General features: G+C 64.7%; 3 protein-coding genes across 12 annotated transcripts; 2 read left to right on the forward strand and 1 right to left on the reverse strand.

Moving 5' to 3' along the window:
- Window positions 1-7,154: 7,154 nt before the first annotated feature.
- On the forward strand, window positions 7,155-15,904 carry BCAN (brevican). The gene is given in 16 exon segments (XM_065659874.1): window positions 7,155-7,250; window positions 7,384-7,776; window positions 7,874-8,048; window positions 8,131-8,146; window positions 8,148-8,259; window positions 8,903-9,196; window positions 10,269-10,841; window positions 11,040-11,390; window positions 11,393-11,668; window positions 11,671-11,946; window positions 13,679-13,786; window positions 13,954-14,112; window positions 14,735-14,817; window positions 15,089-15,233; window positions 15,436-15,618; window positions 15,721-15,904. Coding segments are annotated over 16 exon segments (3,258 nt in total). The 5' UTR covers window positions 7,155-7,162; the 3' UTR covers window positions 15,747-15,904.
- A 580-nt stretch (window positions 15,905-16,484) lies between these two features.
- Window positions 16,485-21,123, reverse strand: HAPLN2 (hyaluronan and proteoglycan link protein 2). Its single transcript, XM_065660008.1, has 6 exons — window positions 19,894-21,123; window positions 19,563-19,676; window positions 18,635-18,985; window positions 17,758-17,874; window positions 17,471-17,656; window positions 16,485-17,158 (listed from the first exon to the last, which is right to left on the reverse strand). The coding sequence occupies exons 2-6, from the start codon at window positions 19,648-19,650 to the stop codon at window positions 16,875-16,877; spliced, it is 1,026 nt and encodes a 341-aa protein (XP_065516080.1). The 5' UTR covers window positions 19,651-19,676; window positions 19,894-21,123; the 3' UTR covers window positions 16,485-16,874.
- A 198-nt stretch (window positions 21,124-21,321) lies between these two features.
- On the forward strand, window positions 21,322-26,955 carry RHBG (Rh family B glycoprotein). 10 transcript variants are annotated; one of them, XM_065659999.1, is made up of 11 exons: window positions 21,323-21,652; window positions 22,063-22,171; window positions 23,870-24,056; window positions 24,315-24,465; window positions 24,573-24,720; window positions 24,995-25,161; window positions 25,239-25,475; window positions 25,558-25,691; window positions 26,044-26,165; window positions 26,299-26,369; window positions 26,497-26,955. In XM_065659999.1, the coding sequence occupies exons 1-11, from the start codon at window positions 21,449-21,451 to the stop codon at window positions 26,551-26,553; spliced, it is 1,587 nt and encodes a 528-aa protein (XP_065516071.1). In that variant the 5' UTR covers window positions 21,323-21,448; the 3' UTR covers window positions 26,554-26,955. The 10 variants fall into 10 exon arrangements, with proteins under 10 accessions (XP_065516070.1, XP_065516069.1, XP_065516077.1 ...); XM_065660000.1 differs by having other exon boundaries at window positions 26,299-26,363; XM_065660002.1 differs by having other exon boundaries at window positions 21,324-21,652; window positions 25,338-25,475.
- The last annotated feature ends 234 nt before the right edge of the window (window positions 26,956-27,189 follow it).

The raw sequence follows: 27,189 nt of genomic DNA on the forward strand, positions 1-27,189 counted from the left end.
TCCCGGAGGGTCTCCCATGGGATCGTCCCTCCTCGGTTCTCCCATGGGATGGACCCTCGGGTCCCCCCCCAGGAGCAGAGGGAAAGGGAAAACGCCCTTTCCTTCGTTGTCCCAAGGGGCGGCTCCGGGCGAGCTCCAGACACAAGCAACAGTCCCCTCTGCTGGCAAAGGCCACCCAGCGCTGTCCCCAAGCTCCCTCCACCACTGCGGGCTCCGTGTCCCCGTTGGAAGGGACCGGGTTCAACCCCTTCAGTGTTAAGGCGGAGGGGGGGGGATGATGCCCTGCCTTGGGGGTCCCCAAAGGCATCGTCTTCCCGACTCATCTCCGGCCACGCTTCCTGCCTGGCTCCCTGGCCAGGCTCTGCTTCGCCTCTCGCAGCCAGCATTGAAATGCCATTAAGCAGCACGGGGAGCGCTGAGGCTGGGTCATTCATCTCCGGCTCCCCAGAGCTCTGCCTGAGCCTTCATCCTCCTCCTTTTCCTTGTTTCCAGCTGCACATCTGCTCCGGAGCCTGCCTTAAGCTCCTCTCCCTCCTCAAGCCTTTGCTTTGGCTTCACCCCAGCCCTTCTCCCATAGGGACACAACCCAGATCCTGCAGCCCAGGGAGGACTTGGGATCCCCAGGGATGTAGAGGGGTCCCAGCACTTCCCTCCTTGAGGGAGCCTGGGGGGACACCCCTGGGTGGGGATGTCCATGTATCCCTTCCTCCTGTGGGGTGCTCAGCGTTGGGGATCACTTGGAATAGGGACATCTGTGTCCTGGGGGATGCTCGGGGTCAGGATCCCATGGGATAGGGAGGTCTTTGTCTCTGAGGGATGCTCGGGGTCAGGATCCCATGGGATTGGGATGCACGGTGCCAGCCAGCTTGGCACGGGGCACGTGTCAGAGCTGCTACGTGACTTCAAGCAGGGCTGGAGCAGGAGGATGAGGAGGAGGAGGAAGCACATCTGGGCACTGGGGCTCTTCCAGCCTGGATGCAGCTGGGGACTGGGCCCCTTCCCATGCCCTTGGCTTCTGGGACTGGGCCTGGGGCAATGGGAAGGGCTGGGAGACCCTCAGTGGCTGCAGGCAGGGATGGAGATTCTCTGATGTCTAATAAGGGGTTGTGCCTTGCTGCCACTTTGCTCTTCCCTTACCCCTTCCAGGACCTGGAGGTACCAAGAGCTTTTCCCCACCAATGCCACCAGCCAGGAAGGACCAGGAGCTGCCCTGGGAAGGGACAGGCAGAGCCACAGCCCTGGAAGGTGTCCCCTGAGCCGGCATGGATGGAATCATCGAACCACAGAATGGGCTGGGTTGAAGGGACCTTAAAGCTCCTCCAGTTCCAACCCCCTGCCATGGGCAGGGACCCCTTCCACTGGAGCAGGAGGCTCCAAGCCCCTGTGTCCAACCTGGCCTTGAGCACTGCCAGGGATGGGGCAGCCACAGCTTCTCTGGGCACCCTGTGCCAGCGCCTCAGCACCCTCACAGGGAAGAGCTTCTGCCTAAGAGCTCATCTCAATCTCCCCTCGGGCAGGTTCAAGCCATTCCCCTTGGCCTGGCCCTGCATCCCTGCATCCCAAGCCCCTCTCCAGGTTCCCTGCAGCCCCTTTAGGCACTGGAGCTGCTCTCAGGTCTCCCCTTCAGGAGCCTTCTCTTCTCCAGGCTGCCCCAGCCCAGCTCTCTCAGCCTGGCTCCAGAGCAGGGATGCTCCAGCGCTCGCAGCATCTCCATGGCCTCCTCTGGCCTCGCTCCAGCAGCTCTGGGTCCCTCCTGTGCTGCTGCCCCAGAGCTGGATGCAGGATGCTGGGGGGGGGGAGTCTCATAGAGCAAAGCAGAGAGGCAGGATCCCCTCCATGACCTGATGCTCCCGCTCTGGGTCCGAGCCCAGGACAGGGCTGGAAAGCAGAAACCCCATCCAGGCTGGAACATTTGTTCCCAATTAGGATGGGGATGCTCCTTGCTGAGCTCTGCGATTCCCAACCCGGAGCCTTTCACCACAAAACTACCGGGTGCAGGATGTGAGCTCATGGATGGGGTTCGGCGGGGGGGGGGGGGGGAGGTGGCAGAGCTGGGTACCCCATCCCAGTGCACATCCCTATCGCTGGAGGGCAGAGCATCCCATCCACACCCCCCCCCCCCCCCCCCCCGCACTGCACCGCGCACAGGCCGCCTTGGCCGCCGTAATTAATTCTCGGCGTGAGGAATGCTGAATTCCACTCAGGAGCTGCAGTTTGCTGCAAACTCACCCTGCAATTAGCTGGCAGGAGCCAGAGGATGCTCCACATCACACGCAGCGGGAGCCAGGGCCGCGGAAGAGCAGCCCTGAGGCTGGCCGATGGGCACTGCCCTTCTCCTAAAGGAGGGTCTTCAGCTGCACTCCGCACCCCAGGGGGGGGACCCATTCAGAAGGAATCTGCGAGGCATCAAGCTTAAAGATGCGTTAAGTGCCCGTGACACGGCTGCAGGTGGGTAAACTGAGGCACGGGAGCCCGGGTCCGGCTTCTCCCCCGACCCTTTTGGGGCCGGATCCCTCCAGCCCCTGGACGGCGCCTCCATCCACTCCCAAAAGGGATTTTCCATGACAAAGACCCCTGCCCATGGCCCCCTCCTCATCCAGCTGGAGCTGCCAAGTGTTAGAATTCAGCATCCGAAGGGCATTCCCGGCTGTGTGGAAGTTGGGGGGGGGGGGGTCCCTTCTCCCCCTTCTCCAGCCATGTCCTTGGGTTCCAGCGCCGGCTGCTCCTCCACTTGTGCTGCATTGGGTTAAATAGCGTGCCAGGGTTGAGCATCCTCCTCTCCTAGCATCTTGTGCTGGGTTTGCCTGCTGCCAGGAGGGAGGGAAGGGACGGAAAGGAGGGAAGGGGAGGGACGAGGCGCTGGTGCCAACACGGTCATCGCCTGTTCCCCCCCTCCTTTAATGAGGGGAAGGAATAAATATAAAAGGAGGAGGGAAAGGGGAAGGGAAAAGAAGGCGAAAGAAAAGGAGACGAGGGCACGGACGCACACGTACAAGGCTCCTCTTTGCTCGCTGCCTGCACTTATGCCTGGTGGAGCTCGGTCCCAGCCCTCCCGTCAGCACTGCCCCGGAGAAGCCGCCGCTCAGCCCCTCACCGTGGCCTCGGGGCTCGGGACGCCCCCCCGGCCCTGCCATCACCAGGAAGGGTCCCTACAGAGCTGCCGCCGTGCATGGAGCAAGGTGGGATGCGGGGAACGCGGTGGGGAACGGCCGGGGGGTGAAGGAGGGAGCTCCTCGTCCCCTTATCGCGTTTCACCTCTGCGCCGGGGGAGAGTAAGAGGAGAAATGGTCCAGCTGGGGATGCCGAGAGCTTTCCTCGTGGTTCCTCCCGTGGGATGCAGGCAGCGGGCATGGGGGCATCCTCCATAGCAGGGCAGGAGGATGCTGGAAGCTGGTGGTCCCAGTGGTCCCGCTTGGGGGAGGTTTGTCCTTGTCACCGACCCCCTCACAGCATCGTTCTGGTTTGGAATGGACCAGCTCGTACCTGCAGTGCTGGGGCGAAGCAGGGAGTAAAGGCAGCGCCTTGCTAAGTTGGATGTGAAAAGGACTTTGGTGCTGCCCGGCTCGTCCCGTTGGGAATGGTGGGAATTTGGGGGATGTTTCAGGAGCTGCTCCCATGGGAGCATTGTTCTGCAGGAGGGGAAGGGGGTCCAGCATGGATCTGGGGTGTCCCATCACGGGGAGCCTTCCCCTTCTCTCCTGCAGAGCCTCCGGAGGGGTCCTTGTCCCAAGGAGGCTGCGGTCAGGGGAGCAGTGGGAAGGGAAACTGAGGCACGGAGCTGGGCAGGGGCTTGCACAGAGCCCCGGGGCTCCGGCTCCCCCCAGTCCTGCCCGGATGCTCCATGGGGAGGTTTTCCATGGGGCAAAACTGCCCCGTCCCAGGGGGAATCGGGCAGAGCCCAGGAGCTGGGAGGGCTGCAGGGCATCCCCGGCTCTCCTTGCCCCGTCCCCAGCACTGCCCGTGGCCCAGTGCAGGGGGGGGTTTATAGGAACATGTGGGATTTCCATGGCTTTTCCCCTCTGAGCAGCCCCCGGTGTGACCCCCCCACCCCGATCCCCGCTGGGGTGCCCCGGGCAGGGGCATTTTGCTGCAATCCCTTTTCCTTCCCTCACATCCCGTTTTGTCCCCGGGATGAAGGGGCTGCCCTTGAGCATCGCCTCCGGGGACCGCTTTTGGCTGAAGCCGCCTCCTCTCCCATCACGGGGACTTCTCCTGGCTCACTCCAACCCCGGACCTGTTGCTCTTCCTTTCGGCTGCCGAAGGGGTGGGAAAAGCTCCCTCTGCCCCATCCCGGAGCCTTTCCCAGCTCCTGGAGGGTGACCGGGATGCTTCAGGGCTGCCTTTGTGCGTTTAGACTGGGGGAAGTGGGAGCCCTTGTTCTGGGTGCGAGGAGCTGCTTGAGCGTGCGGAGGAGCTGCATCTGAGCAGTGATGCGGGGATGTGGGACTCCACATCCTCCAGCCCGCACTCCTCTTATCCCAGCTCCTGCCTCAGTTTCCCCACCGGAGCCGCGCAGCTGGGGAGAGTTGGCTCCATGTATCCCTATGGGGTCTGCTCCCATCCCAACCCCTCCGTGAGGGACCCCGCTGCGCTCCCTGCTGCATCCCAGCCCTATAACAAGGAGCCCCTTTCTCCCTGCTGGAATAGGGGGGGCCGGAGGGGTCCTGGCAGCCCGGAGGGACCCCCCGTTCTCCCCACCTGCTTCCGGCCTTTTAAGCTTTGCCAGCGGCTGCTGCCAAGAGGCTGAGGGCTCTTCCCGACCCCTCCGAGCATCCCCCCCCCCCCCGGCACATCCCGGCATGGGGCTGGATCCCGGCTGCAGCTGGGGAGCGGCTCCAGAGGCAGCCACGTGCGTGGCAGGATGGGTTCGTGCATGGATGGGGCCGAAGGCTTGGGGTGTCCGGAGCCCTTTGCCGTGGGGACGAGGGCTCCCTGCTCCAGGCTGGAGCGTGGCCAAGCTCTGCCCGTGGCTGCTGCTGACTCATTCTGCAGCTGAGCATCCCTGGAAAGCCACCGCTCCGCTGGCTGCTCCCCCCCGGCTCGCTGCGGGCTGCGGGCACCTTGTGCGCCGGGAGGAGCCGCGCCGCGTGTGGAGGGGACGAGGGGGTCGTGGAGGAGGAGGAGGAGGAGGAGGAGGAGGAGGAGGAGGAAGCCCCTTTCCATGTGGGAAGGGGTCGGGGATCATCCGTCCCTTGGCAGCAGCTCCCGTTATTCCTGCTGGAGCCGCAGCCTCGAATCGCGTCCTCTGAAAGCGGGGCCGAGCTCAGGGGAGCCACAAAGCTCGTTCCCATCCCAAAATAGACTCCAGCTCCATTTTCCACCTGGATTCCCATGGAGATGGATGTCACCTGCGTGCGTGCCTGTGTCTCACTCTGTCTTCAGCAGCTCCCGAGCTCCGAGCTCTTAGAGATGATGGAGCCGCTGCCATGCCCCCCCTTCCTGGCCGCTTTTCCCTCCTCCTATTCCCAGCTTTTCCCTCCCTGCGTGTGGGCTGCAGAACTTTCCATGTGTGGCAAAGAGAGAAAACCCAAACCCAACCGAAATTCCAACCCCAAACCTGGCACCTTTTGCTCCCAGACCTCGGGCATGGCTCATGGGCAGCGTGAGACGAGGTTTAACCCCCTCCACGTCCCATTCCCGGTGCTCCAGCACCTTATCCCAGCCAGGGATGGGTGCATGAGAGGAGCAGGCGCCCGCTCGCCCCATTCCTGAAGGGTTTCATCACTGCCCGGGGCTCAGGCCATGGCCGTGCCTTGGGAAGGGGAAGGGAAGGCGCTTCCCTGCTTGGGCACCCGGGGCCAGCAGCCAGATCCCGCTGGAGCCGGGCCACCAGGAGGGAGGGTTTGTCCCTGCTCCGGAGCTCTAGGGCTGAATGCAAATGATGGGGGGAGCACAGAGAGCTCCTGGCTTGGCTCTGGCTGCCCATGGGGAGCTCCTGCTGGGAATGGGGTCTGCGAGCACCACACGATGCTCATGGTGCTTGCGGCTGGGGCTGCACATCCATGGTGCGTGGTGCCAGGGGCTGGATCCTCAGCCTCTCCCTGGTGCACTGGTCCCATGGGTGCACTCCGGGCCCTCTGCTAGCGCAGAGATGCAGGCATGGGATCAGCCCTGGCAGCCTTTACCTGGCCCTGCGAGCGCTGCGCAGGAGCCAAACCCTCTTCTGAGGCTGCCGAAATCCACAGCACAAAGAGCTCATGGATTCAAAAGCTGCTGCTCCGGGGCCTTCCCAGGAACCCCCATCCCCATGGAGCCCGTGCAGAGGGACCAGGGGCCAGCGGGCGATGCTGCCCTGCCCCGTGCAGGCGCATCTCCTGCATCCCCCTCATCACCCCCATCATCCCTCCGCGATGCCCCTCGTCCCCCGGGGAGGGCTGGGGGCTGGTGGCAGCCCTGCTATAGCACGGGGCCGTCCTTTCAGCGCCGTCGCCAGCCCTTTGTGCCAGGCAGCCCTGGGAGAGGCCGGGACAGAAGAGCCGCTTTGGTCGGCCCTGGTTTTCCCAGCCTGCGCGCAGGGAACCTCCGGCGTGAGCTGAATGGCAAAGAGAAGCCTCCCCCCGCTCCTTCCCTCCGGCCCCTTTGTGTGCTGGGGCTGTGCCCCCCCCCCCCCTTCCACTCTCCGAGGCTGACCTCAGCCCCCTTCGTCCCGCTCAGCACACGTGCCCGGGCGCACGCACACGCATGTGCACGAGCCCCGGCGCACACGCGTGTGCACGTCCCCACCGCGGCCCTCGCCGCCCCGTCCCCTTGCTCCCAAACCATCCCGAGGTTTTCCGCTGCGGATGCAAGGCCCCGGCTCTGGCATCGCCTCCTGCCCTCCGCAGCCAGGGTTTGGGCTCAGACTTTCCATGCTGGCGGGGCCAGGCTGGGTTCTGCTGTCCCCAGGGGACCCCAGGCTGGTGGGGCTGGATGGGACCCAGTGGTACCCAGCCAATGGTCCCAGTTGCTCGTGTTAACTGGGATCCATTCCCTTCTTTTCCCTTGCCACATGGCTGGTGCCACCCTCTCCCCTTGCGCCGCATCCCCTCACGGCACCACCCCATCACCACACACAGGGGCTGGGTGGGGGGTCCCCAATCCTCTCCCCCCCTATGCAGGGCAGGGGGATTTCGGGTGCTTCACACGTGCTGGCTTTTCCTCCCCTCCCTTTGTAGGGCAGAGCATGGCCCCAGCCCTCCCGCTGCTGCTGCTGCTCTGGCTCTTTGCCCCCACCGTGGTCCCGGAGGTGTTTGGCACCGGAGATGGCGCAGGTAAACCCGCACCATGAGCCGCATCCTGGCTCCGTGCCCTGCAGTGGGGGCCTGGGTTTGGGGAGGGGAGGGGAAGGGGGGCGGTCACCCCATGCCGGTCCCACTCATGGCTCCTCTCTTCTCCCCCACCCAGAGGACCTCAAGGCTCTGCAGGTCTCCATCCCACGGCAGCCAGCCCTGGATGCTGTGCTGGCGGGCGACATCACCATCCCCTGCCTCATCACCTACCTCGGCCCCCAGCCCACCAGCAGCAGCGGCGGGCGGCGCGCGGTGCTGGGCACCCCACGGGTCAAGTGGACCTTCATCTCCGAGGGCCGGGAGGTGGAGATCCTGGTAGCGCGTGGGGACCGGGTGAAGGTGAGCGAGGATTATCGGCTCCGCGCCTCCCTGCCCATCTTCCACCAGCGTTACACCAACGCCTCCCTGCTGCTCACCGAGCTGCGGCCCAACGACTCGGGCATCTACCGCTGCGACGTGCAGCACGGCATCGAGGACGGCCACGCCATCCTCGACCTCAGAGTCAAAGGTACCTCCGGGCGGGGAGCGGTGGGATGCGGGAGCAGAGCCGCGGCGCGCGGATGCGGTGGGATGAGGTTGCCATCGAGCCCCACGTCCCCTCGCAGGGGTGGTGTTTCACTACCGGGAGGGCTCCATGCGTTACGCCTACACCTTCGCCGACGCAAGGGAAGCCTGTGCCAAGATCGGGGCCCACATCGCCACCCCCGAGCAGCTCTATGCTGCCTACCTCGGTGGCTACGAGCAGTGTGATGCCGGCTGGATCTCGGACCAGACCGTCAGGTGGGCACCAACCCCTCAGCATCGCACCCAGCACCCCCCCGTCATTGACCCCCAGCAAGTCACCAGCCCTGTCCCTCCCCAGGTATCCCATCCACACCCCCCCGTGAAGCCTGTTATGGGGACATGAACGGCTTCCCCGGGGTGAGGAACTACGGGGTGGTGGACCCGGAGGACATGTATGATGTGTACTGCTACGCTGAGGACCTCCCAGGTACCTGCAGTGCCACCACTGCCCCATCTCCTGCCCTCCCCTGCTTTGCGGCTGCACTAACTCACCCCCTTAACCCGTTGTGAACCCACGCTGGTGCCCATCACCACCCTCAGGGCTGGAGGATGCCCAGGGTGAGCTGCCCTGGGGTGCAGAGCGCTGTGGGTGCAGCGCTGTGCGGGGTTTGGGGTTTGGGCAAGCTGCTGCTGTGCTTTGCATGTGTTGGGGAGCTGGATGCGGAGAGGGGCCTCTGCATCAAGGGTTGTAGTGACAGGATAAGGGGTGATGGGCTCAAACTGAAAGAGGTGAAGCTCGGGTTGGATCTTAGACAGCTCTTCCCTGTGAGGGTGCCGTGGAGCTGGGATGGGTCGAAGGGAGACGGTTTGGCTGCCCCATCCCTGGCAGTGCTCAAGGCCAGGCTGGATGCGGCTCGGGGCACTGCTCCAGTGGCAGGGGTTGGAGCTGGACGGGCTTTAACCCCCTCCCACCCCACCCGTTCCTGGTCTGTTTCTACCGGAGGGCAGGACCGCAGCGGAGCCTCCACCCGAGCTCCGGCGGAGGGCGATGGTGGTGAAGGGAGTGGGGGGGTCCCTGCTCCCTCGCCCCCACCCCGGCCCCTGACGCCTCCTCCTTCCTCTCTTCGCAGGGGAGATCTTTTTGGAGACGGCCCCGGCTCGGTTCACGCTGCGGGAGGCGGATGCGCGGTGCCGGGCGCGGGGCGCGGAGCTCGCCAGCCCCGGGCACCTTTACGCGGCGTGGAGCGCGGGGCTGGACGCCTGCAGCCCGGGCTGGTTGGCGGATGGCAGCGTCCGGTACCCAATCGTCACCCCCCGGGAGCGCTGCGGGGGGGCCCTGCCCGGCGTCAAAACCATCTTCCAGTTCCGCAACCAGACGGGCTTCCCCGACGCCCAGAGCAGATACGATGCCTATTGCTTCCGAGGTAAAGAACGGGCACGGGAGAGGGTGGGGAGCATCCAGGCAGGGATGCGGGCGCCTGGTTGGGGTGCAGGGTGCTGGGATGTGTGCGCGGATGGGTGGCGTTGGGATGCGCTAGGGCAAGGCTGGTTTTGTGCTGTCGACCTCCTGTGGTAGGGTAGGGGTGCCTTGCGCGGTGTCTGTATTGCGTGCCGGTGTATACAGGGATAACCTGCATGGGCCTCATGCATGCTGATATGTCGTGATAGAGGAGGGATGCTCTGCATGGTCTCAATAGTGCATGCTGCTGTATCGTGATAGAGGAGGATGCTCTGCAGGGTCCCAATAGTGCATGCTGCTGTATCGTGATAGAGGAGGGATGCTCTGCATGGTCTCAATAGTGCATGCTGCTCTGTCGTGATAGAGGAGAGATGCTCTGCAGGGTCTCAATAGTGCATGCTGCTCTGTCGTGACAGAGTAGGGATGCCCTGCACATCCTCACCACTATATCGCGACAGGACAGGTCTGCGCGAGCTGTGTGGCTCCGGGATGGTTATTCCCATGGCCAGGGGCGCACTGCAGGAGCTTGGGCACATCCTGCAAGGCTGGTTTTGGGCAACATCTCACAGTGGTGAATAGGAAACGGGACTTGGACACCGGCACTGAGCTGTCGATGGGGTGGTGCTGGAGGACAGGGGGGATAAGCCAGGAGGGGATGAGGAAGGCTGGAGACTGGCCGGGAAAACAGGCATGGAGGGAGGAAGAGCCGCCCCTCCGCTCCTCCTTCCCGGCCCCACATCTCTGCGCATCCCCTCGGGGCCGTGGGGATGCAGCGCATCCCCGTGCCTCAGTTTCCCCATCTCTCAGCAGGGAATCCCATGGGTTAGGCAGGATGGACCCGTCCCACGACCCCGCGGTACCCATAACCCACTAACTCCCCACGTTCACCTGCGCTCCCTGGGCTGGGACGGGGCTGAGGAGCAGGACCCCCCCCCCCGGGGCTGGGATGCTGCTGTGCACCAGGAGAAGCAGGAGGAGCCGCTGCCAGGCTGTCCCCTGGCCAGGGCAGTAATATCCCACTTTCTTTCTGCCCACAGAAGGGACAAACTCTTTCCCTGAGGCTCCAGGAAGCTCCGAGGGCCTCCAGGAGATTGTTACAGTGGCAGAAAAGCTGGAGGAGCTGCAGCTTCCCAAAGCGCAAGTGGAGATTGAGTCGCGAGGGGCTATTTACGCCGTCCCTTTCTTTATGGACGATGATCTGGGACAGCCGAGCCCGGCCCCCGAAGACGCACCAGGGACAGGGGCCCGGCCCCCCCCAGTAGATACCTCCATGTCCTCAGGTCACCCAACCCCTGCCACCCCCTTCTCCATGGCCCCGGTGCCCCTCAGGCAGGCGTCCCTCTTAGCTGCGGTAGGAATGGGAGCCCGTTCCCTGAGGAGCAGCGTGGGTGACAGGGGCAGCTGGGGACTCGTCCTCCATGGGGACGGGGAGCAGGATGGGGTGACAGTTGGGCACCCATCCCATGGTGGTGCCAGGGCTGGTGTGCAGAGTGGAGCCGCAGGAGAGGCACCAGGGCTGCGAGGAGAGCTTCAGAGGCACCCATGGGTGCCTGGCTCAGCCCAGCCACCCCCATCCCTCCCGCAGAGGGACAACCCATGGAAAGGCACCGGTGTCTTGGTGTAGGCAGGCGGGGACATCCGTCCGTCCCTCCCTTGGCACGGGTCGGTGCAGGACTGTGGTTTAGCAGCACAAAGAGCAGGGTCTGGTGGCCGGAGGACAGGAGGGCACAGGGTGAGGGGCTGAGCACGGCCCCTGCTGCCAGAAGCTTGGCAGGGGCCAAGCCAAAGCTCCCTCTGCGCCGGTTCAGAGGGGACATCACGGGGACTCGGGGCCATTCCCGTCTCCACGTGCGTCTTCGTGCCGGATCCCAGCACCGGCGGGCGATGCCGGTGCCCGTGGCCCCTCTGTCCTGGCCCCGGCTCCGTGGTGCCAGCCCCTCACCACCTTTTGCCTTGCCCTTTGCAGAGGAGGAGCAGGGAGCAGCCCCTGGCAGCACGTTTGAAGGGCGAGATCCCAGCCGGGCCCATGGAGCAGGATGGAGCCACCAGCGTGCAGATGCTCTCCATAGCCCCGCGGCTGGGCGCAGAGGGACCCAGTGGTGCCCCGTCCGTGCTGGGGGCTGCAGAAGGTGACCCAGAGCCTCCCGAGGGGTTCCCACGCATCGCCCCGAGCACCCCCGGGATGCTGTGGGGCGCTCAGCCCACGCTGCCAGCACCGGGGCACCGGGGCACCGGGGGCCAGCGCCGACCAGCGCCGCTTCTGCCACCTCGACAGACAGGGGAGAGCACGGCGGGACCCCCCCCGACGGGGTGAGCACCCCCGGCCCTGCTGCTGAAGACGCGGAGCTCTCGGGGGACGTGGTGGAGAGCCCCGGGGCGTCCCCGCTGCCCGCGGCGCCCGTGCGGCCGCAGGAGGAGGGAGAGGAGCCGTCGGGGGCCTGTGGCTCCCATCGCCCGTGGCCCCGGGGGACGGGGGCACCGTCCCCGCGGCGGAGGTGACCGTGGTCACCCCGTGGCACACGGAGGTGCCTGGCGACGGCAGCAGCACCGCGGCCATGGGAGGCGAGGAGGCTGCGCCGGGCACTGCCCATGGGACGCCTGCAGCATCTTCGGAAGAGGAGGAGGAGGAGGAAGAGGAGGAGGAGGAGCAGGAGCCGCCCGCTCCCTCCGCTGCAACCGTGGAGGGTTTCCTTGCAGCCGTGCCCGGAGAACCAGGTGGGACCCGCAGGGACGGCCTCAGCTCTCCCCACACCGGCAGCTCCGGGGTGATCCCCGTGGGGACCCCATTGGGGGAGCCGGCGCCCAGCACCGCGGTGCCTCTGCCCGCCCTCCCCACCGAGCGGGCGAGCGTCGGGGCTGGCGCCGGGGGTCCCCGAGGCACCACCCTGGCCCTGGGGGCAGCGCTGGTGGCTGCGCTGTGGCCATAGGGACCGGCAGCGCCTTCCCTTCACGCTGCGCTGCCCTCTGCCCCGTCCCTTCTCGCTCCGTCCTCCTCAGCTGGGTACGGGAAGGTCACAGCTCTGGAGGAGCCCGTATTTGTCAAACAAATTGGTCCGAGCTCCGCACGCACTTTAAACCTCTTCTACTTCTGTGAAGTGTTTTAATGACTCTTTCCATGAGGACCCCCCCCGCCCTCCCCTGCAATAACCCCCCGAGCCCTCCTCTTCACTAACGGTGGTACTAATAAAGGGAATTAAAAGCTTTCTAGAACAAGCACCTCGGCTTGCTCTTCCCTTCGTCCTCGCGCCCGCGGCCTCCCCACTGACGCACTAACCCCCCCCATCCCGCGAGTCCCCGGGGGGGGGGGGGGGGTGATGGATGGAGTGGGGAGGGGGACCCGGCTGCTTTGCACCCTCCCTGGGTGGAGGGAGCTGCATGGGGTGAAGCGGGGGGGATTCCTAGAGATGGGGTGCAGAGCACCCTGAGATCGCTGCAGCCCCCCCCCCCCCCCCCCCAGTCCTGTGTGTGTCCCCCCACCCATGGGGGCTGAGATGGGAGAGCAGTGGGTGCATGAATGGCCACAGGCGGGTGTCACCCACTCGGATCCCCCCCCTCTGGGATGCTCCCTGCTCCGGTGCCAGGCCCCTTTCCTGCTCATCCCATGGGACCATGCAGGATCCCTGCTCCCCTGGTTCCATGCAGTGGATGATGCTCCATGGTGGGAGGCCAGATCCCAGGGGATGGGCGCCTTTGCCCCGGCAAGGAGAGGTGCTCGCAAAGAGCCACCCGTGGGGTGTTAGACCCCCAAGTAGCTCATCCTGCTCCACGCTGGGGGTGAGCCGAGTGTCCTGAGGCACCTTGCGGGGAGGTGGCGATGCCTGGGGGTGGGTGAGGGCGGAAGCATCATCCTCAGCACGGCTCCACCGAGCCGAGGACCGTGAAATGGGGCAGCATCATCAGGCTGGAGGGCGTCGAGGACTTTGAGTCTCTGCTCGACTGGCGCCGCTGCAGCCCCTTAATCACGCTCTTGAGCCGGGGCTGGGAGCACACGATGTGCCCCGGGGAGCTTTAATGACCGTAACGGGCTGCTGGGGACATGAGTTATCAGCCCTGGCCAGGCTGAAGGTGACAAGAGGGACAGGCGAGAGGCTCCCCTTGCTGCCAGGCTGCGGCCAAGGCTTCCTCCTTCGCACGTTCCCCTCCCAAGGCACATGTGCTGCATCACTGCAGGGGGAAGCAGGAGCCATCCCCGGGTGGCTGGAGCAGGCCAGGGGCTGGCACGGCACCGAGCTCCTGCTGCGGAGGATGAGAGCATCCAGCTCACGTCCCCGTGCCCTGGGGGGAGGCCAAAGCCCCAGGTCCAGCCGGCTCCAAGCCAGCCGCATCCATGGACCAAGGGCAGTGTGGGATGGCTCCAGGCTTTCCGTGCGCCGAGCCTTGGTGCCCCCATGGCCAGAGCAGGGACCTGTGGGGAGCTCGAGGTGAGGAAGCTGCGTGTGCCTTGCAGGTGGCTGCATCCCCAACCCCTGCCTGAACGGAGGGACCTGCACGGAGGACGATGGCCCCGTCTCCTGCCTCTGCCTGCCCGGCTATGGAGGCACCAGCTGCGAAAGACGTGAGTGCTCAGGACCCACCGTGGATGTGCCAGGCCCCTGCCCAGGTCCTGCTGAGCCTGGACACGTGGGGAACTGAGGGGTTTGGGGTTCTCTGCTTGCTGCTGAGCGCGGCTCCATCACCCTGACCCTCTCCTTTCTCCCCTCCTCGCTCCCCACCGTGGCTCAGCACTGAGGCAGTGCAGCCCTGGCTGGGACAGCTTCCAGGGAGCCTGCTACAAGCACTTCTCCACCCGGAGGAGCTGGGAGGACGCGGAGGGACAGTGCAGGCATTACGGGGGACACTTGGCCACCATCCTGACCCCTGAGGAGCAGGACTTCATCAACGGTACGGACCCCACCATGTCCCCATCCTGGGGCCCTCAGCATCCCTCAGTGCTGGGCTTCAGGGATTGAAACCTTGAAGCCAAAGGAGAGCCAAGGGAGAGCAAACGGACCCAGGCTGGGGAAGGCAGAGGAAATGAAGGGTAAAGGAAGTAGCTGATGTGATGGAATGACCGGAGTGTGGTTAGATGTTCACTTGGCTGATGGAGGATAGATGGATGGGTGGATGGATGGATGGATAGATGCATGGATGATGGATGGATGGATGGATGGATGGATGGATGGATGGATGGATGGATGGATGGATGGTGGATGGATGGGTAGACACACAGAGAGAACCATAGAATCACAGACTGGTTTGGATTAGAAGGGACCTTAAAGCTTAGCAGGGACAGGCAGGAGCAGGCAGGGACCAGCAGTGTCCTGGGCACACGGGGCTCTGCCGCCACCTCCTGTCCGTCCCTGTCCCCATGTCCCCAAAGGTCCCAGCACCGCCCCCCCTCCCACCCCGACCCCAAATCTCCCCATATTCAGCCTCCAGCTTCCTTGAGCCCCCTCCTGACGGCTGGTGCTCGGGGAGGGGGGGTCTTGGCTGTACCTCCCCCAATACCCTCCTGCCCCCCCAGACCAGTACAGAGAATACCAGTGGATCGGCTTGAACGACCGGACCATAGAGGGGGATTTCCAGTGGTCCGACGGGAGCCCCTTGGTAAGTGGGGGGCCAGATGCCATGTGCATCCCCCACACCTCATCACCCTTCTCCATCCTCCTCCTCCATCACTTGGCAAGGTGTCTGTGGGCTGGGTCCAGCACTGGGACCAGGCTTTGACACCCCAAGAGCATCCTCAGGGGTGCCTGTATGGACCCCAAGGTTCTTCCAAGGGGCATGGAGCTGCCACCTTGCTCCTAACAGGGATGTCATGGCCAGGTTGGGGGGACTGCTGGTGATCCCCCCCCCAACCCTTCTGTGCCCCCCCCAGCTCTATGAGAACTGGCATCACGGGCAGCCCGACAGCTACTTCCTCAGCGGGGAGAACTGCGTGGTCATCGTGTGGCACGACGGGGGCCAGTGGAGCGACGTGCCCTGCAACTACCACCTCTCCTACACCTGCAAAATGGGGCTGGGTAAGCCGTGCACCCCCCCTCGGCCACCCCATTCCCTTGCCCTGGGCTCAGGGGGCTGCACCCCTAAAGCGGGGCTTTCGCACCGCGGTTGCGGCGCGGAACCAGCCCCTTGGGCTGCTTGGCTCGTTTGGGGGCTGTTTGCTGCAGTTTGGGGGTGCCCATCCCTGGTTGCCCCCCCCCCCCCCCCCCCTTACACACACAGTGCAGTGCGGGCCCCCCCCCGCCATCAGCAACGCCCGTGCCTTCGGCAAACCAAAGCAGCGCTACGAGATCGGCTCCACGGCGCGGTACCGCTGCCGCCCCGGCTTCCTCCCTCGCCGCTCGCCCCTGCTCCGGTGCCGGGAGGACGGGACATGGGACCCACCGCAGCTCCTCTGCCGGCCCGGTGAGCACCGTGCCCCCCCCCCCCCCCAAAACCCAGCGTCTGCCTTTGGGGCTCCCCATTGACATCAGGGTCCTTGTGTCCGTCCGTCCCCCCCCACCCCAGGCCTGGCTCAGCCCCCTGATGACTGAGCGGGACCCCGGGGCTGAAGCCACCACCTCAGCACTGGTGCGGATGGGGATGGAGCTGGGACAGCGGCGCGGAGCCAGCGTGGCACAAACGGGGTTCCCGTCCTCCTTGGTTTTGTATCTGTACAAAGAAACCCCCATAACTAAAGATCCCCTGGAAAGGACCCGACCGCGACCTGAAACGGGGCACAAGGGTTTGGTTTGTTGCGGGGGGTCACAACAGAGGCGAGATCGAGGTGGGGACCGGGGGTAAAGGGTGGCATCGACGTGCCGGTGTCACCACCAGCTTTCTCCCACCTCTGGCCCAAGGGGCCTCATCCTGTGACACCCTCGTGGATGAGATCCTGTGGTGGTTGAGCTCTTCCCCACATGGGCAGCACCCGCCAGCACCGTGGAGCCAGAGAGCCCCTGGCACAGGCGGTGCCCCCAGGGACCCCACAAACAGGGATGCAAAGCCCGATGTGGGATGCTGCTTGCAGCAAACACTTGGGATGTGTGGGCTCAGGTGCCAAGGGATGCTGGCATCTCCCCACGTGGTTTTTCCCCCTGTACCACGCCAGCTCCGGTGCTTTTTATAGCTCTTTATAGCAGCAGAACTCAGCAAGCCCTGGAGTGTGGTGCCAGGAGCAGTGATAACCCTTGGGACAGCATCATCCCCTGATGGAGGTGGAAAATCCCCACCACATTCCCTTCTTCTGGAGGCCAGGGGCTCCCTTGGCAGCGGCCAGGCAGGAGCGTGGCTTTGCCATACAGCTTTATGTGCTTTATTAATCGAGAAGGTGAAACTCCATTAGTCACACAGGGTAATGCCCAGCCCTCCAGAGTCCTCCTGGCTGTGGGGAGCGAGGATGGGGTGAGGGATGCACTGGGGTTGGGGGAAAGGGTGCTGGATGAGACCCCCTTCCTAACCCAGCAATGGGTTTGGCTTCTCCAGCAAGCCCTGAGCACCCAGCGAGCCCCAAAGCAGCTCCATCAGAGGATGCACCAAGCGCCCAAACCCAGCCCTATTGCTCCATCAGAGGATGTAGGAACCACTCATAATCACCAGGAGACCCCTGCTTCATGCCCTGCCCCAAGCTCTGCCCCAAGGGCTGGTATCCCACCGCATTCCCACCTCTCCTCCCGGCATTCCTACTCCTCCACGAAGCAGTAGGTGCCATAGATCCGCCGGTCCTTGCTGGGGAAGCCGAAGCTGTGGACACCGGGATGTGGGAGCCCCCCGCAGCGCTGGCGGGGGGTGGTGATGGGGAACCTCACGCTGCCGTCCTCCAGCCACCCTCCATCGCAGCGATCCAGCTGCGAGAACTTCCATGCCGAATAGAGCTGCCCCACTTTGGCCATGGCAGCCCCGTGGTTGTGGCACGCTTGAGCCGCCTCCTTGAAGTTCAGGTGGCCCCGGATGAAGTAGACGTGGCCTGGGGATGGAGGGGGGGGAACGTGGCAAGTGAAGGAGCCACCACTGGTGATGGGACGCACGACCCCATCCCTGGTACCTCCTGCACCACGAGCTCTTCCCTGTGAGGGTGGTAGGAAGCTGCGGCTGCCCCATCCCTGGCAGTGCTCAAGGCCAGGTTGGACACAGGGGCTTGGAGCATCCTGCTCCAGTGGAAGGGATCCCTGTCCATGGCTTTAGATGAGCTTGAAGGTCCCTTCCACCCCAACCCATTCTATGATGCATGTCTACGATGCCGGGGTTGGATGGGAGGCACAGGGGACCCCAGCACTACCTTGGAGAGCAGAGGTGAAGCAGAAAGCATCGAACCGGTCCTTCTGCTTGTCCCTGGCCCCGTAGCTGCGGACCCCGGGCAGGAGGAGGCGGCCGCCGCACGGCTCCCGCGAGTTGATGATGGGGTAATGGACGGTGCCATCGAGGACCCAGCCGGCGTTGCACCAATCCAGCCCCTCCGTCCAGGCTGCAGGGCGAGAGGCGGCTCAGCACCATCCCAGTGCCCGGGGGGGGGGGGGGGGGGGAGCATTTTGGGGTGCGGGTGAGGGGGTTTCGGGGATGCTTCACCTTTGTAGAGCTGCTGGTAGGTGGCGAGGCGGGAGTCCTGCTGCTCGCACGCTCGCTTCGCATCCTGGTAGTTCAGTTTGTACCGCCCGCTGCTGGGCTGGTAGGGGAAGACGATGCCTGGAGGGACAGGGACAGGGGTAGAGGCTGAACCCCCCCCTCCGTGTGCTGGGCTGCATCCCCAGAGCGAGAGCAGCGGGGCCTGAAGGGGATCCTGCCCCTCTGCTCTGCTCTGCGAGGCCCCCCTGTAGCACTGCGTGCAGCTCTGCTGGCCCCAGCATCAGGACATGGAGCTGTTGGATCACATCCAGATGAGCAGGGGCTGGAGCAGCTCCCTTAGGAGCCAGGCTGAGAACATTGGGCTGGTTCAGCCTGGAGAAGAGAAGCTGGAGACCTTAGGGCAGCTCCCAATGTCTGAAGGGGGCTACAAGGATGCCGGGGAGGGACCTCCAACAGGGACTGGAGTGACAGGACAAGGGGTGATGGCTTCAAACTGAACCAGGGGATGTTCAGGTTGGAGATAAGGCACAAGCTCTTTACTATGAGGGTGCTGAGGCGCTGGCACAGGGTGCCCAGAGAAGCTGGGGCTGCCCCATCCCTGGCAGTGCTCAAGGCCAGGTTGGACACAGGGGCTTGGAGCAACCTGCTCCAGTGGAAGGGGTCCCTGCCCATGGCAGGGGTTGGAACTGAATGATCTCAGGGTCCTTTCCAACCCAACCCAGTCTGGGATTCCATATGGAGGAGCTGCTTCCCTAAAAAGCTTCATCATCCCCAAAGACTCGGTGCTGGCCGATGGGGCTTCGCTACGCACCCAAGAGCCGGATGCACCCAACCACGACCCAACCCAGCCCAGGCGCTCAGGGGACGAGCCCATCCTCACCCTCGAGGTGCAACGTGAGCGAGACGCTCTCATCCTCCAGCCCATTGACGAGCTGGCAGCGGTACCGGCCCTCGTCCTCCAGCGCCACGCGGCTGATGGTCAGCGAGGCGTCGTAGCGGTGGCTGTGGCGCAGGCGCACGCGCGGGCTCAGGGGCCCGTAGTTCCTGTGGTAGAGCCCGTTGGTGATGATGATGATGCTCTCGCCGTAGTTGGCCGGCTCCACCTTGCTCCACTTGACGCGGTAGTTGCGGGGCAGCGCGCGCAGGACGCAGGGCAGCGTGGCCGTGGCGCCGCGCCGCGTGTGCACCGCGCTGTGCAGCGGCTCCAGCAGGTACTGCAGCTGGGGGGGGGCTGCGGGGCACCCGCCACGGCGTCACCAAAGAGCTCTGATGCTGACCCACCACCCTCCAGCCCTTACCGGCATCTCCGGCCTGGTTTCCGTCACCCATCCATCACCCTCCAACCCTCATTGGCACCTCCAGACTGGTTTCCACCACCATCCACCACCCTCTAACCCTCACTGGCATCTCCAGCCTGATTTCCATCACCCATCCACTACCCTCCAACCCTCATCAGCATCTCCAGACTGGTTTCGATCACCATCCACCACCCTCCAACCCTCATTGGCATCTCTGGCCTGGTTTCCATCACCCATCCATCACCCTCCAACCCTCATTGGCATCTCCAGACTGGTTTCGATCACCATCCATCACCCTTCAACCCTCATCAGCATCTCCAGCCTGGTTTCCATCACCCATCCACCACCCTCATTGGCATCTCCAGCCTGCTTTTCATCACCTATCCTGCCTCCTTCCCCACCCTCTTGCACAGATCAGCCCCTGCCCTTGGCTGGACCCCCCCCCCCCCCCCACCATCACCTCCCTCCTCTAGCACTGACCCCAACCAGCAGAGCCCCCCAGCTCCATACCCGGCGTCCCAGTTGGACTCTGGAAGATGCTCAATGCTGAGGGGACCACCAAGAGCCAGAGGGAGCTGAGCAGGAGAAGCTGGTGCATCCTCAGAGCTGGGGGCAGGACGGTGCCTGGGGGGAGCACAGTGGTCAGGGATGATGTGGTCGATGAGCCGGAGGGAAGGGATGGGATCCGGGAGGCCCTGGACACGCTGGAAAGCTGGGACTGTGCGAACCTCATGGGGCTCAGCAAGGCCAAGGGCAAGATCCTGTTTCTCCATTGGGGTCTCACCCACATTTACTGTGCCAAGGGGACACAGACCGCTCCAACCGCCCCATCCCCTCTTACCGTCCCCAGCCGTGTCCTTTGCGAAGCCACCGTTCCCATCCAGCGCCGGTCCTGCCACGTCCCGGCTCCGTCACAGCCGCCCCATGGTGGGGCTGAGGGCTCTGGGAAGGTCAAGAGGGAAAAGAGGACACAGGGACACAGGGATGGGTGCCCTGTCACCGCCCTGGTGCGGGCACTGTCCCTGCAGCGCGGTGCCCCTGCGGTCCCATGGCCGTGCCCGTCTCTTCCCACTTTCTTGTCCGGTTTTCCCCCCCTCCAACACCTCCCCGAGGGATGCAGGGGAGGAGGAAGCACAATTTCCCATTGTGAGCATCTTTCTCTGTATTGTTCTGCTCGGCAAAACACAACGCGCCCGGATAACAAACATCCCTTTATGTGCCGGCCACAGCATCGGGAATGCCAGCACCACCCCGGGCTCCAGCACCTCTGGGACCGGCAAAGCCTCCCCTCAGCATCAGCACCCAGGGCCGGAGGGTGCTCTCTGCTCCGGCAGGAAGCAGGGCGGTGGGTATTTATGTCCGAAGTCTGTGACAGGGGGATGCTGCTCCCATCCTTTGGAGCTCCCATGGGATGAGGAAGGGGGGTCCCAGCATTCCTGCTCCCCACCAGCCCTGAGAAGCATCCAAGAGGCTTCCCCATCCTTATCCTGTGGCTGGGATGCTGCCGGGAACAGGACCCGGGCACACAATGGGGCTGTGTTCCGGGCTCCCTTATCCCCTCCCTCCCCCCGGGTCCATGCCCAGGGCTGGAGGAAGCTCTTCCCAAAGGACACACAAGACAAGCGGCGTCTGTCCCCAGCACCAAGGGACCCAGCGACCCCGGCTTCACCACGGCACAGGGAGCAGCAGCAAGGGATGCGCTGCTTCGCCGGCCCCCTCCTCACAGCTCCCAACCCTTCCATCACCATTCCTATGCCCACGGCCGCAGGAGCAGATCCTGGTGGATCTGCTCAGGGCTCCTCGGCTGGAGGACGCTGGGTCCCAGCTCCATGGCACCACCAAGAGCCGAGGCTCCAGCTCCAGCCCTCGGCTCTGCCACAGCCGCAGCCCGGAGCCGGGCCCTCGCCAGCCCTCCACGAGTGACTCATTCCTGCTCCCCATCCCGTTGGCGTCAGGGCACGACCCCAGCCCGACGCCGCTCCTCTGAGCTCATTCCTTGGCCTGGCGCTCTGGAAAGGAAGCACCCGAGCCCCTTCCCAGCCGCACGCTGCGGTTCCCATCTCCTCCTCCTCTTCCCGGCACACAAACCCCCCCCCGGCGCCCTCCATCTCCCCCATCCCACCCCGAACCCCCCTGTGCCCCCCATGCCCAACCTCGGCAAGGCTGAACCCTGCGACACCCCCAGGCACAGCTCCCCCCCCCCCCCCCCCCAACACCCCCGTCCCACCCAGCCCCGGCAGCCCCCGGCTCAGTGTCCGGATGGGGCACAACCGGTGCCGGGGTTTCCGTGTTGGCAGCTCCAGGAGTGGGAAGCACCGGGGCAGGGCAGGGCCTGGCAGCCGCAATCACAGGCGGGGTTTGAGGCCCCAACCTCGTTTCCCTCCTCTTCCCCCTGGATGTGGGGGGGGTTTTCCTGCCCCACAACATGTCCGAGCCCGGCTCCAGGCTCGGGCTCTCCGGGCTCTGCTTCCTCCTCCAAACCTTCACCATCCTCCTCTTCGCTGCCTTTGTGCGCTTCAGCCCCGAGAGCAGCCCCGGGCTCTGCTCCCAGCCCCTCAACTGCAGCCGGAGAATCCAGGATTCGGGATCGCAGCCCCCCCGTGAGTACCCCGGCCCCGGCTCCCCCTGTCCCAGGCACTGCCCAGCCCAAGCTGCCACCGCATCCAGCTCTGCAGCGGGATCCAGGGCAGGGAGCAGGGCTGTGGGACCGGCACATCCCACCCAGGAGGGGTCGGGGGGAAGCAGGCACATTGCGAGGGATTCCTGCGTGTTGGACAAAGCCAGGCTCAAACCAGGGAGATTTCATAGGATCACGGGATGCTTTGGGTGGGAAGGGAGCTTAAAGCTCATCCGGCTCCAAACCCCTACCGCGTGCAGGGACCCCTTCCGCTAGAGCAGGCTGCTCCAAGCATCCTGGGTCCAACCTGGCCTTGAGCACTGCCAGGGATGCGGCAGCCGAGCATCCCATGGACCTGCTGGATTTTGCAGTGCCCAAACCTTCCTTTCACAGAGGATTCGGCTCTTTTGGTCCAGCCCACCAGGAGCATCCTCCTGCACAGCTCATCCTGAGCTGGGGAATGAGGGGCTGATCCCGGCTTTCCAAGGAAAGGGTTGGAAAGGTACTGAGAGAGAGGGGAATGGGGAAGAGCAGGAGAAGGGGCAGGGGCAGAAACAGGAACAGGAGCAGGAATAGGAGCAGGAAAAGGAGCAGGAGCAGGAAAAGGAACAGGGGCAGGGACAGGGGCAAGAGCAGGAGTAGGAGCAGGATCAGGATCAGGATCAGGAGCAGGAGCAGGGGCAGGAACAGGAGCAGGAGCAGGGGCAGGAACAGGAGCAGGGGCAGGAGCAGGAGCAGGAGCAGGAGCAGGGGCAGGAACAGGAGCAGGAGCAGGGGCAGGAACAGGAGCAGGAGCAGGAGCAGGGGCAGGAACAGGAGCAGGGGCAGGAGCAGGAGCAGGAGCAGGGGCAGGAGCAGGAGCAGGGGCAGGAGCAGGGGCAGGACAGGAACAGGAGCAGGAGCAGGAGCAGGAGCAGGGGCAGGAGCAGGAGCAGGAACAGGGGCAGGAGCAGGAGCAGGGGCAGGAGCAGGGGCAGGGGCAGGAGCAGGAGCAGGGGCAGGAGCAGGAGCAGGAGCAGGGGCAGGAGCAGGAGCAGGGGCAGGAGCAGGGGCAGGACAGGAACAGGAGCAGGAGCAGGAGCAGGGGCAGGAGCAGGGGCAGGACAGGAACAGGAGCAGGGGCAGGAGCAAGAACAGGAGCAGGGGCAGGACAGGAACAGGAGCAGGGGCAGGACAGGAACAGGAGCAGGGGCAGGAGCAGGAACAGGAGCAGGGGCAGGGGCAGGAGCAGGGGCAGGGGCAGGAGCAGGGGCAGGGGCAGGAGCAGGAACAGGAGCAGGGGCAGGACAGGAACAGGAGCAGGACCAGGCCGGTTCCCCCGGTTTCACCCCACCCCACACAGTGACTCACGGCTCCGGCACAGGGGAGGGACGGGACAGAGCTCCCAGCGCAGCCCCGGGGTGCAAAGGGCATCGAAGCCCAAGGGAGAACCAGGCTCCCCCCTTGCTCCAGCGGCTGCCGGGGCTGGGTGGGACGGGGGTGTTGGGGGGGGGGGGGGAGCTGTGCCTGGGGGTGTCGCAGGGTTCAGCCTTGCCGAGGTTGGGCATGGGGGGCACAGGGGGGTTCGGGGTGGGATGGGGGAGATGGAGGGCGCCGGGGGGGGGGTTTGTGTGCCGGGAAGAGGAGGAGGAGATGGGAACCGCAGCGTGCGGCTGGGAAGGGGCTCGGGTGCCTCCTTTCCAGAGCGCCAGGCCAAGGAATGAGCTCAGAGGAGCGGCGTCGGGCTGGGGTCGTGCCCTGACGCCAACGGGATGGGGAGCAGGAATGAGTCACTCGTGGAGGGCTGGCGAGGGCCCGGCTCCGGGCTGCGGCTGTGGCAGAGCCGAGGGCTGGAGCTGGAGCCTCGGCTCTTGGTGGTGCCATGGAGCTGGGACCCAGCGTCCTCCAGCCGAGGAGCCCTGAGCCGCCGAGGTCCCAGCCCCACCTTCACGCTGCTGCAATGGGGTGCAGATGGCTCTCGGGCACCCCAAGAGGTCTTGGGGCTCCAGGGGGAGCCTGTTGTGAAGGGGGTACCCCAGAGCCACTGCAAAGGGTGCCAGGGGACAGCTTTACCCCCTACCAGCACAACCGGAGGGGCTCAGCTGAAGCCTTCAGGCCCCCAACGCCTGTTAGAACAGGGGGTGCTTGAACCCCTTCATGGGGACAGACCCTGCCTGCCCCTGCTGCCTCCAGCCCCATCCCGCTGCCTCTCCTCCTCCAGGGTTCTTGGATGTCCACCTCCAAACTCTCCTTGGCTTTGGGTTCCTGGTGGCCTTCCTCAGCCGTTATGGACCGGGCAGCATGGCCATCAGCATCCTGGTGGTGGCCTTTGCCATCCAATGGGCTCTGCTGCTCCAGGGCTTCCTGCACCAGTTCCGGAATGGCAAGATCCAGATGGGAGCTCAGAGGTGAGGCTGCTGTATCCCGGTTCCTCGAGCATCCCTGCTCCAGCCCTGGCACACGAGCTCCCTCCTCTGTGCAACTCGAGCTCAGCTCCGGAGGAGGATGAGGAGGGTTACCATGGGCACTGGGTACCACAGCACTGCCCTTTGTCATCAGCATCGCAAGGCTCGCGCTGCCCCTTGGAGCAGTGGGATGCGGGCCCTATGCTGTGGGCTCAGCTCCCGGCCTTCGCAGCCCCACACTTTCCTCCTTGTCCTTCCCAGCATGATCCGTGCTGACTTCGGAGCTGCAGCCGCCCTCATCTCCATTGGAGCTGTGCTGGGCAGGGTGAATCCAGTGCAGACGCTGCTGCTGACCCTGCTGGGAGTCACCCTCTTCACCCTCAATGAGTACACCCTGCTCAGCCTCCTGGGGGTGAGTCACTGCTCTGGGGACAAGCCCTGCCTTGCCTATGGGGACAAGCCCTGCCTTGCCTATGGAGCCAATCCCCCTCCCTGCACGGTGCTTGCTGTGCTCAGCAGGTGAGTGACAGCGGTGGCTCCGTCACCGTCCACACCTTCGGAGCTTACTTTGGCTTGCTGGTATCCCGGCTCCTGCGCCAGCCCCATAGGGACCAGCGGGAAGAGCAGCAGGACACGGGGCACCAGCCGGACGGCTTTGCTGTGGTCGGTACGGAGCTCGGACCCGGAGCACGTGGTGGTGGAAGGACCATTAGGACAGCGAGGCTTTGAGCGAGAGTCCTGCAAACCAGCAAGGGCTGAGGCTCTGCCACTCCTTAGGGACCTGTCCTGGGGCTGCATCACCCTGTCCAGGACCAAGCTGTGCCCCATTGGCCAGCCTGAACCTCCCGTGCTGCGAGCTGAGGCCGCTTGCATCTCTTGACGCCAGCACGAAGTCTGGATCAACCCCAACGTCCAAACCTGCTTCTTCCCCTTGCCCACAGGAACCATCTCCCTGTGGATCTTCTGGCCTGGCTTCACCTCCGCCACCACTGCCCATGGCAGCACTGAGCCCTGGGCAGTGCTCAACACCTACCTCTCAATGGCAGCGAGCACCATGGCCACCTTCGTCCTCTCGCCTGTCCTCTATGAGCAGAGCACCCTGCGCATGGTGGGTCCTCTCCTGACACAAACCCAAGTCCATGAGCATGAGCACACCCAGGGCACAAGGGTGTATTCACCCCTTAGGCTTTCCAAGGTTTGAAGGCCCAGGAAGCCCCGAATCCCCCCAGCCCCTCGCTGATGTCCTCTACAATCCATTCCCCTGCCCACATCCTGCTCCATCAGGTTCAGATCCAGGATGCCACCATGGCTGGTGCGGCCGTGATGGGTATGGCTGGGGAGATGCTGGTCACCCCCTTCGGGGCGCTCATCGCAGGGGTCCTGGCCGGTCTCATCCCTCCGCTTGGCTTCAGGTTCCTCACGGTGAGCACTGAGGACACCGGTGCCAGGGCAGGGACCCAGCACCCCGCAGCTGAGTCCCGGCTCTTCCCTGTGCTCTCCGCAGCCCTTCCTGCGTTCCAGGCTCCAAATCCAGGACACTTGTGGGGTTCACAACGTCCATGGGCTGCCCGGGGTGCTGGGTGCCTTGCTGGGCACGCTGCTGGCAGCAGTGGCCACTGCGGATGCCTACGGTGGCAGGTGAGGAGGGCCAAAACAGCAGAGAACCAGATCATGGGATGGGTTGTGTTGGAAAGGACCTGAAAGCTCCAATCCCAAGGGCTGGGACACCTTCCACTAGAGCAGAGCGCTCCAACCTGCCCTTGAGCACTGCCAGGGATGGGGCATCCAAACCTTCTCCATTCAACCCATCCCAGCACCCCACCACCCTCATAGGGGAGAGCTTCTGCCTCGCATCCCATCTCCATCCCCCCTCTGGCAGGTTCAAGCCATTCCCCTTGGCCTGCCCCTCCATCCCTTGTCCCAAGCCCCTCTCCAGGCTGCCCCAGCCCCACTCCTTCAGCTCCCGAATCCCCCCTTCCCTGATGCCCAGGCTGGAGCTCGTGTTTCCGCTGCTGGCCCAGGGCGGCCGGACCCGCACGGAGCAGGCTCTGCTCCAGCTCAGCGCCCTGCTCCTCTCGCTGCTCCTGGCAGCGCTCGGGGGCTGCCTCACGGGTGAGTCGGGATGCGGAACGGGGCCCCGGCGCTGCGCTCGGTGCTGCCGCTAGATGTCAGGGGAAGCCCGGCCAGAGGAGCCGGGCCGGGGCCGCTTCCCCCCGCTCAGGACCGCGGCTTTCGGCATCCTCAGGAGCCGTCCTGCGGGTGAAAGGGCTGAGAAGCGCCCCGGCCACCCGGTACCTGCAGGACACGGAGGTAAAGGTGGGAGAGGACGGGGTTCGGGGAGGGGGGGGCCAGCACTCGGGGTGGGAGAGCTTCGTGAAGCATCCCCCCTCCGTGAGCTGCCCCGAGCAGGGCCCGTTTCCCTCCGTGTCTGTCCTTGGTGCAGGTGGATGAGGAGGGATGTGAGCACAGAAAGGAGCCGGGCACCAGCACCTTGGTCTAATGAGGCCCCAGTGAGGTCCAGCAGCACCGGTTAAGCCCTTTGCCAGCATCCCCAGGGCTGGGTGGCTTCTGCCAGCCTGCAGTTCCCAATGGGTTGCTCCAGAGCCAGCCACGCTTGTCCCGATGGGGGAGCCAGCTCCTGGTCCTGCCCTGGCCACAGTGGGGTGCCCCACAGGCCTTTGCAGGGTGAAGAGATGCTGCGGGGATCCGGGTGCTGCTGTGGGAGCCATCACCTTGTTCCAGGGACACCTCGGCCACTTCCCCTCTCTGCTTTGTGCCTCGGTTTCCCCATCCGCAAGGAGAGGAAGGCGATGGCAGGGGCTGTGCTGGGGTAGCCGGCTCCCCAGGAAAGGCCTCCTATGGACACTTCTGCACACAGCGATTAAACCACAGAGGTTTTGTAGCTTCAGGATTTGCCTGCATTGCCCCACAGAGCAAATCCAAACCTTCTCCCCCTGAGACCACACAAACCAGAGAAGCTTTGGTGCCAAAACACAGGGCCAGGAGGTGCCATCCTGCTGCCACCACAGGCACTGGGCAGGGTTCTGCGTGCAGAGACCCCAGCCCCACATCCCCATGGCACGCATGGCTCCATGGGGCAGAGGAGGGATGCGAGAGGGAGGAGCCGTGCCCTACA

Source organism: Lathamus discolor, chromosome 24 (genome assembly GCF_037157495.1).
Source record: "Lathamus discolor isolate bLatDis1 chromosome 24, bLatDis1.hap1, whole genome shotgun sequence".
Taxonomy (NCBI): Eukaryota; Metazoa; Chordata; class Aves; order Psittaciformes; family Psittacidae; genus Lathamus; species Lathamus discolor.

Bases quoted from the DNA above. Each gene is read 5' to 3' on its own strand.
- HAPLN2 (XM_065660008.1), bottom strand. From the start codon at position 19,650: ATGCACCAGCTTCTCCTGCTCAGCTCCCTCTGGCTCTTGGTGGTCCCC. The intron at 18,986-19,562 runs GTATGGAGCTGG...GGTGCCCCGCAG, and splicing joins GAGTCCAACTGGGACGCCGG to CCCCCCCCCAGCTGCAGTAC. The intron at 17,875-18,634 runs GTGAGGATGGGC...CTGTCCCTCCAG, and splicing joins GCTCACGTTGCACCTCGAGG to GCATCGTCTTCCCCTACCAG.
- RHBG (XM_065659997.1), top strand. From the start codon at position 21,449: ATGTGGGGGGGGTTTTCCTGCCCCACAACATGTCCGAGCCCGGCTCCA. The intron at 24,721-24,994 runs GTACGGAGCTCG...CCTTGCCCACAG, and splicing joins GGACGGCTTTGCTGTGGTCG to GAACCATCTCCCTGTGGATC. The intron at 26,166-26,298 runs GTGAGTCGGGAT...CGGCATCCTCAG, and splicing joins GCTCGGGGGCTGCCTCACGG to GAGCCGTCCTGCGGGTGAAA.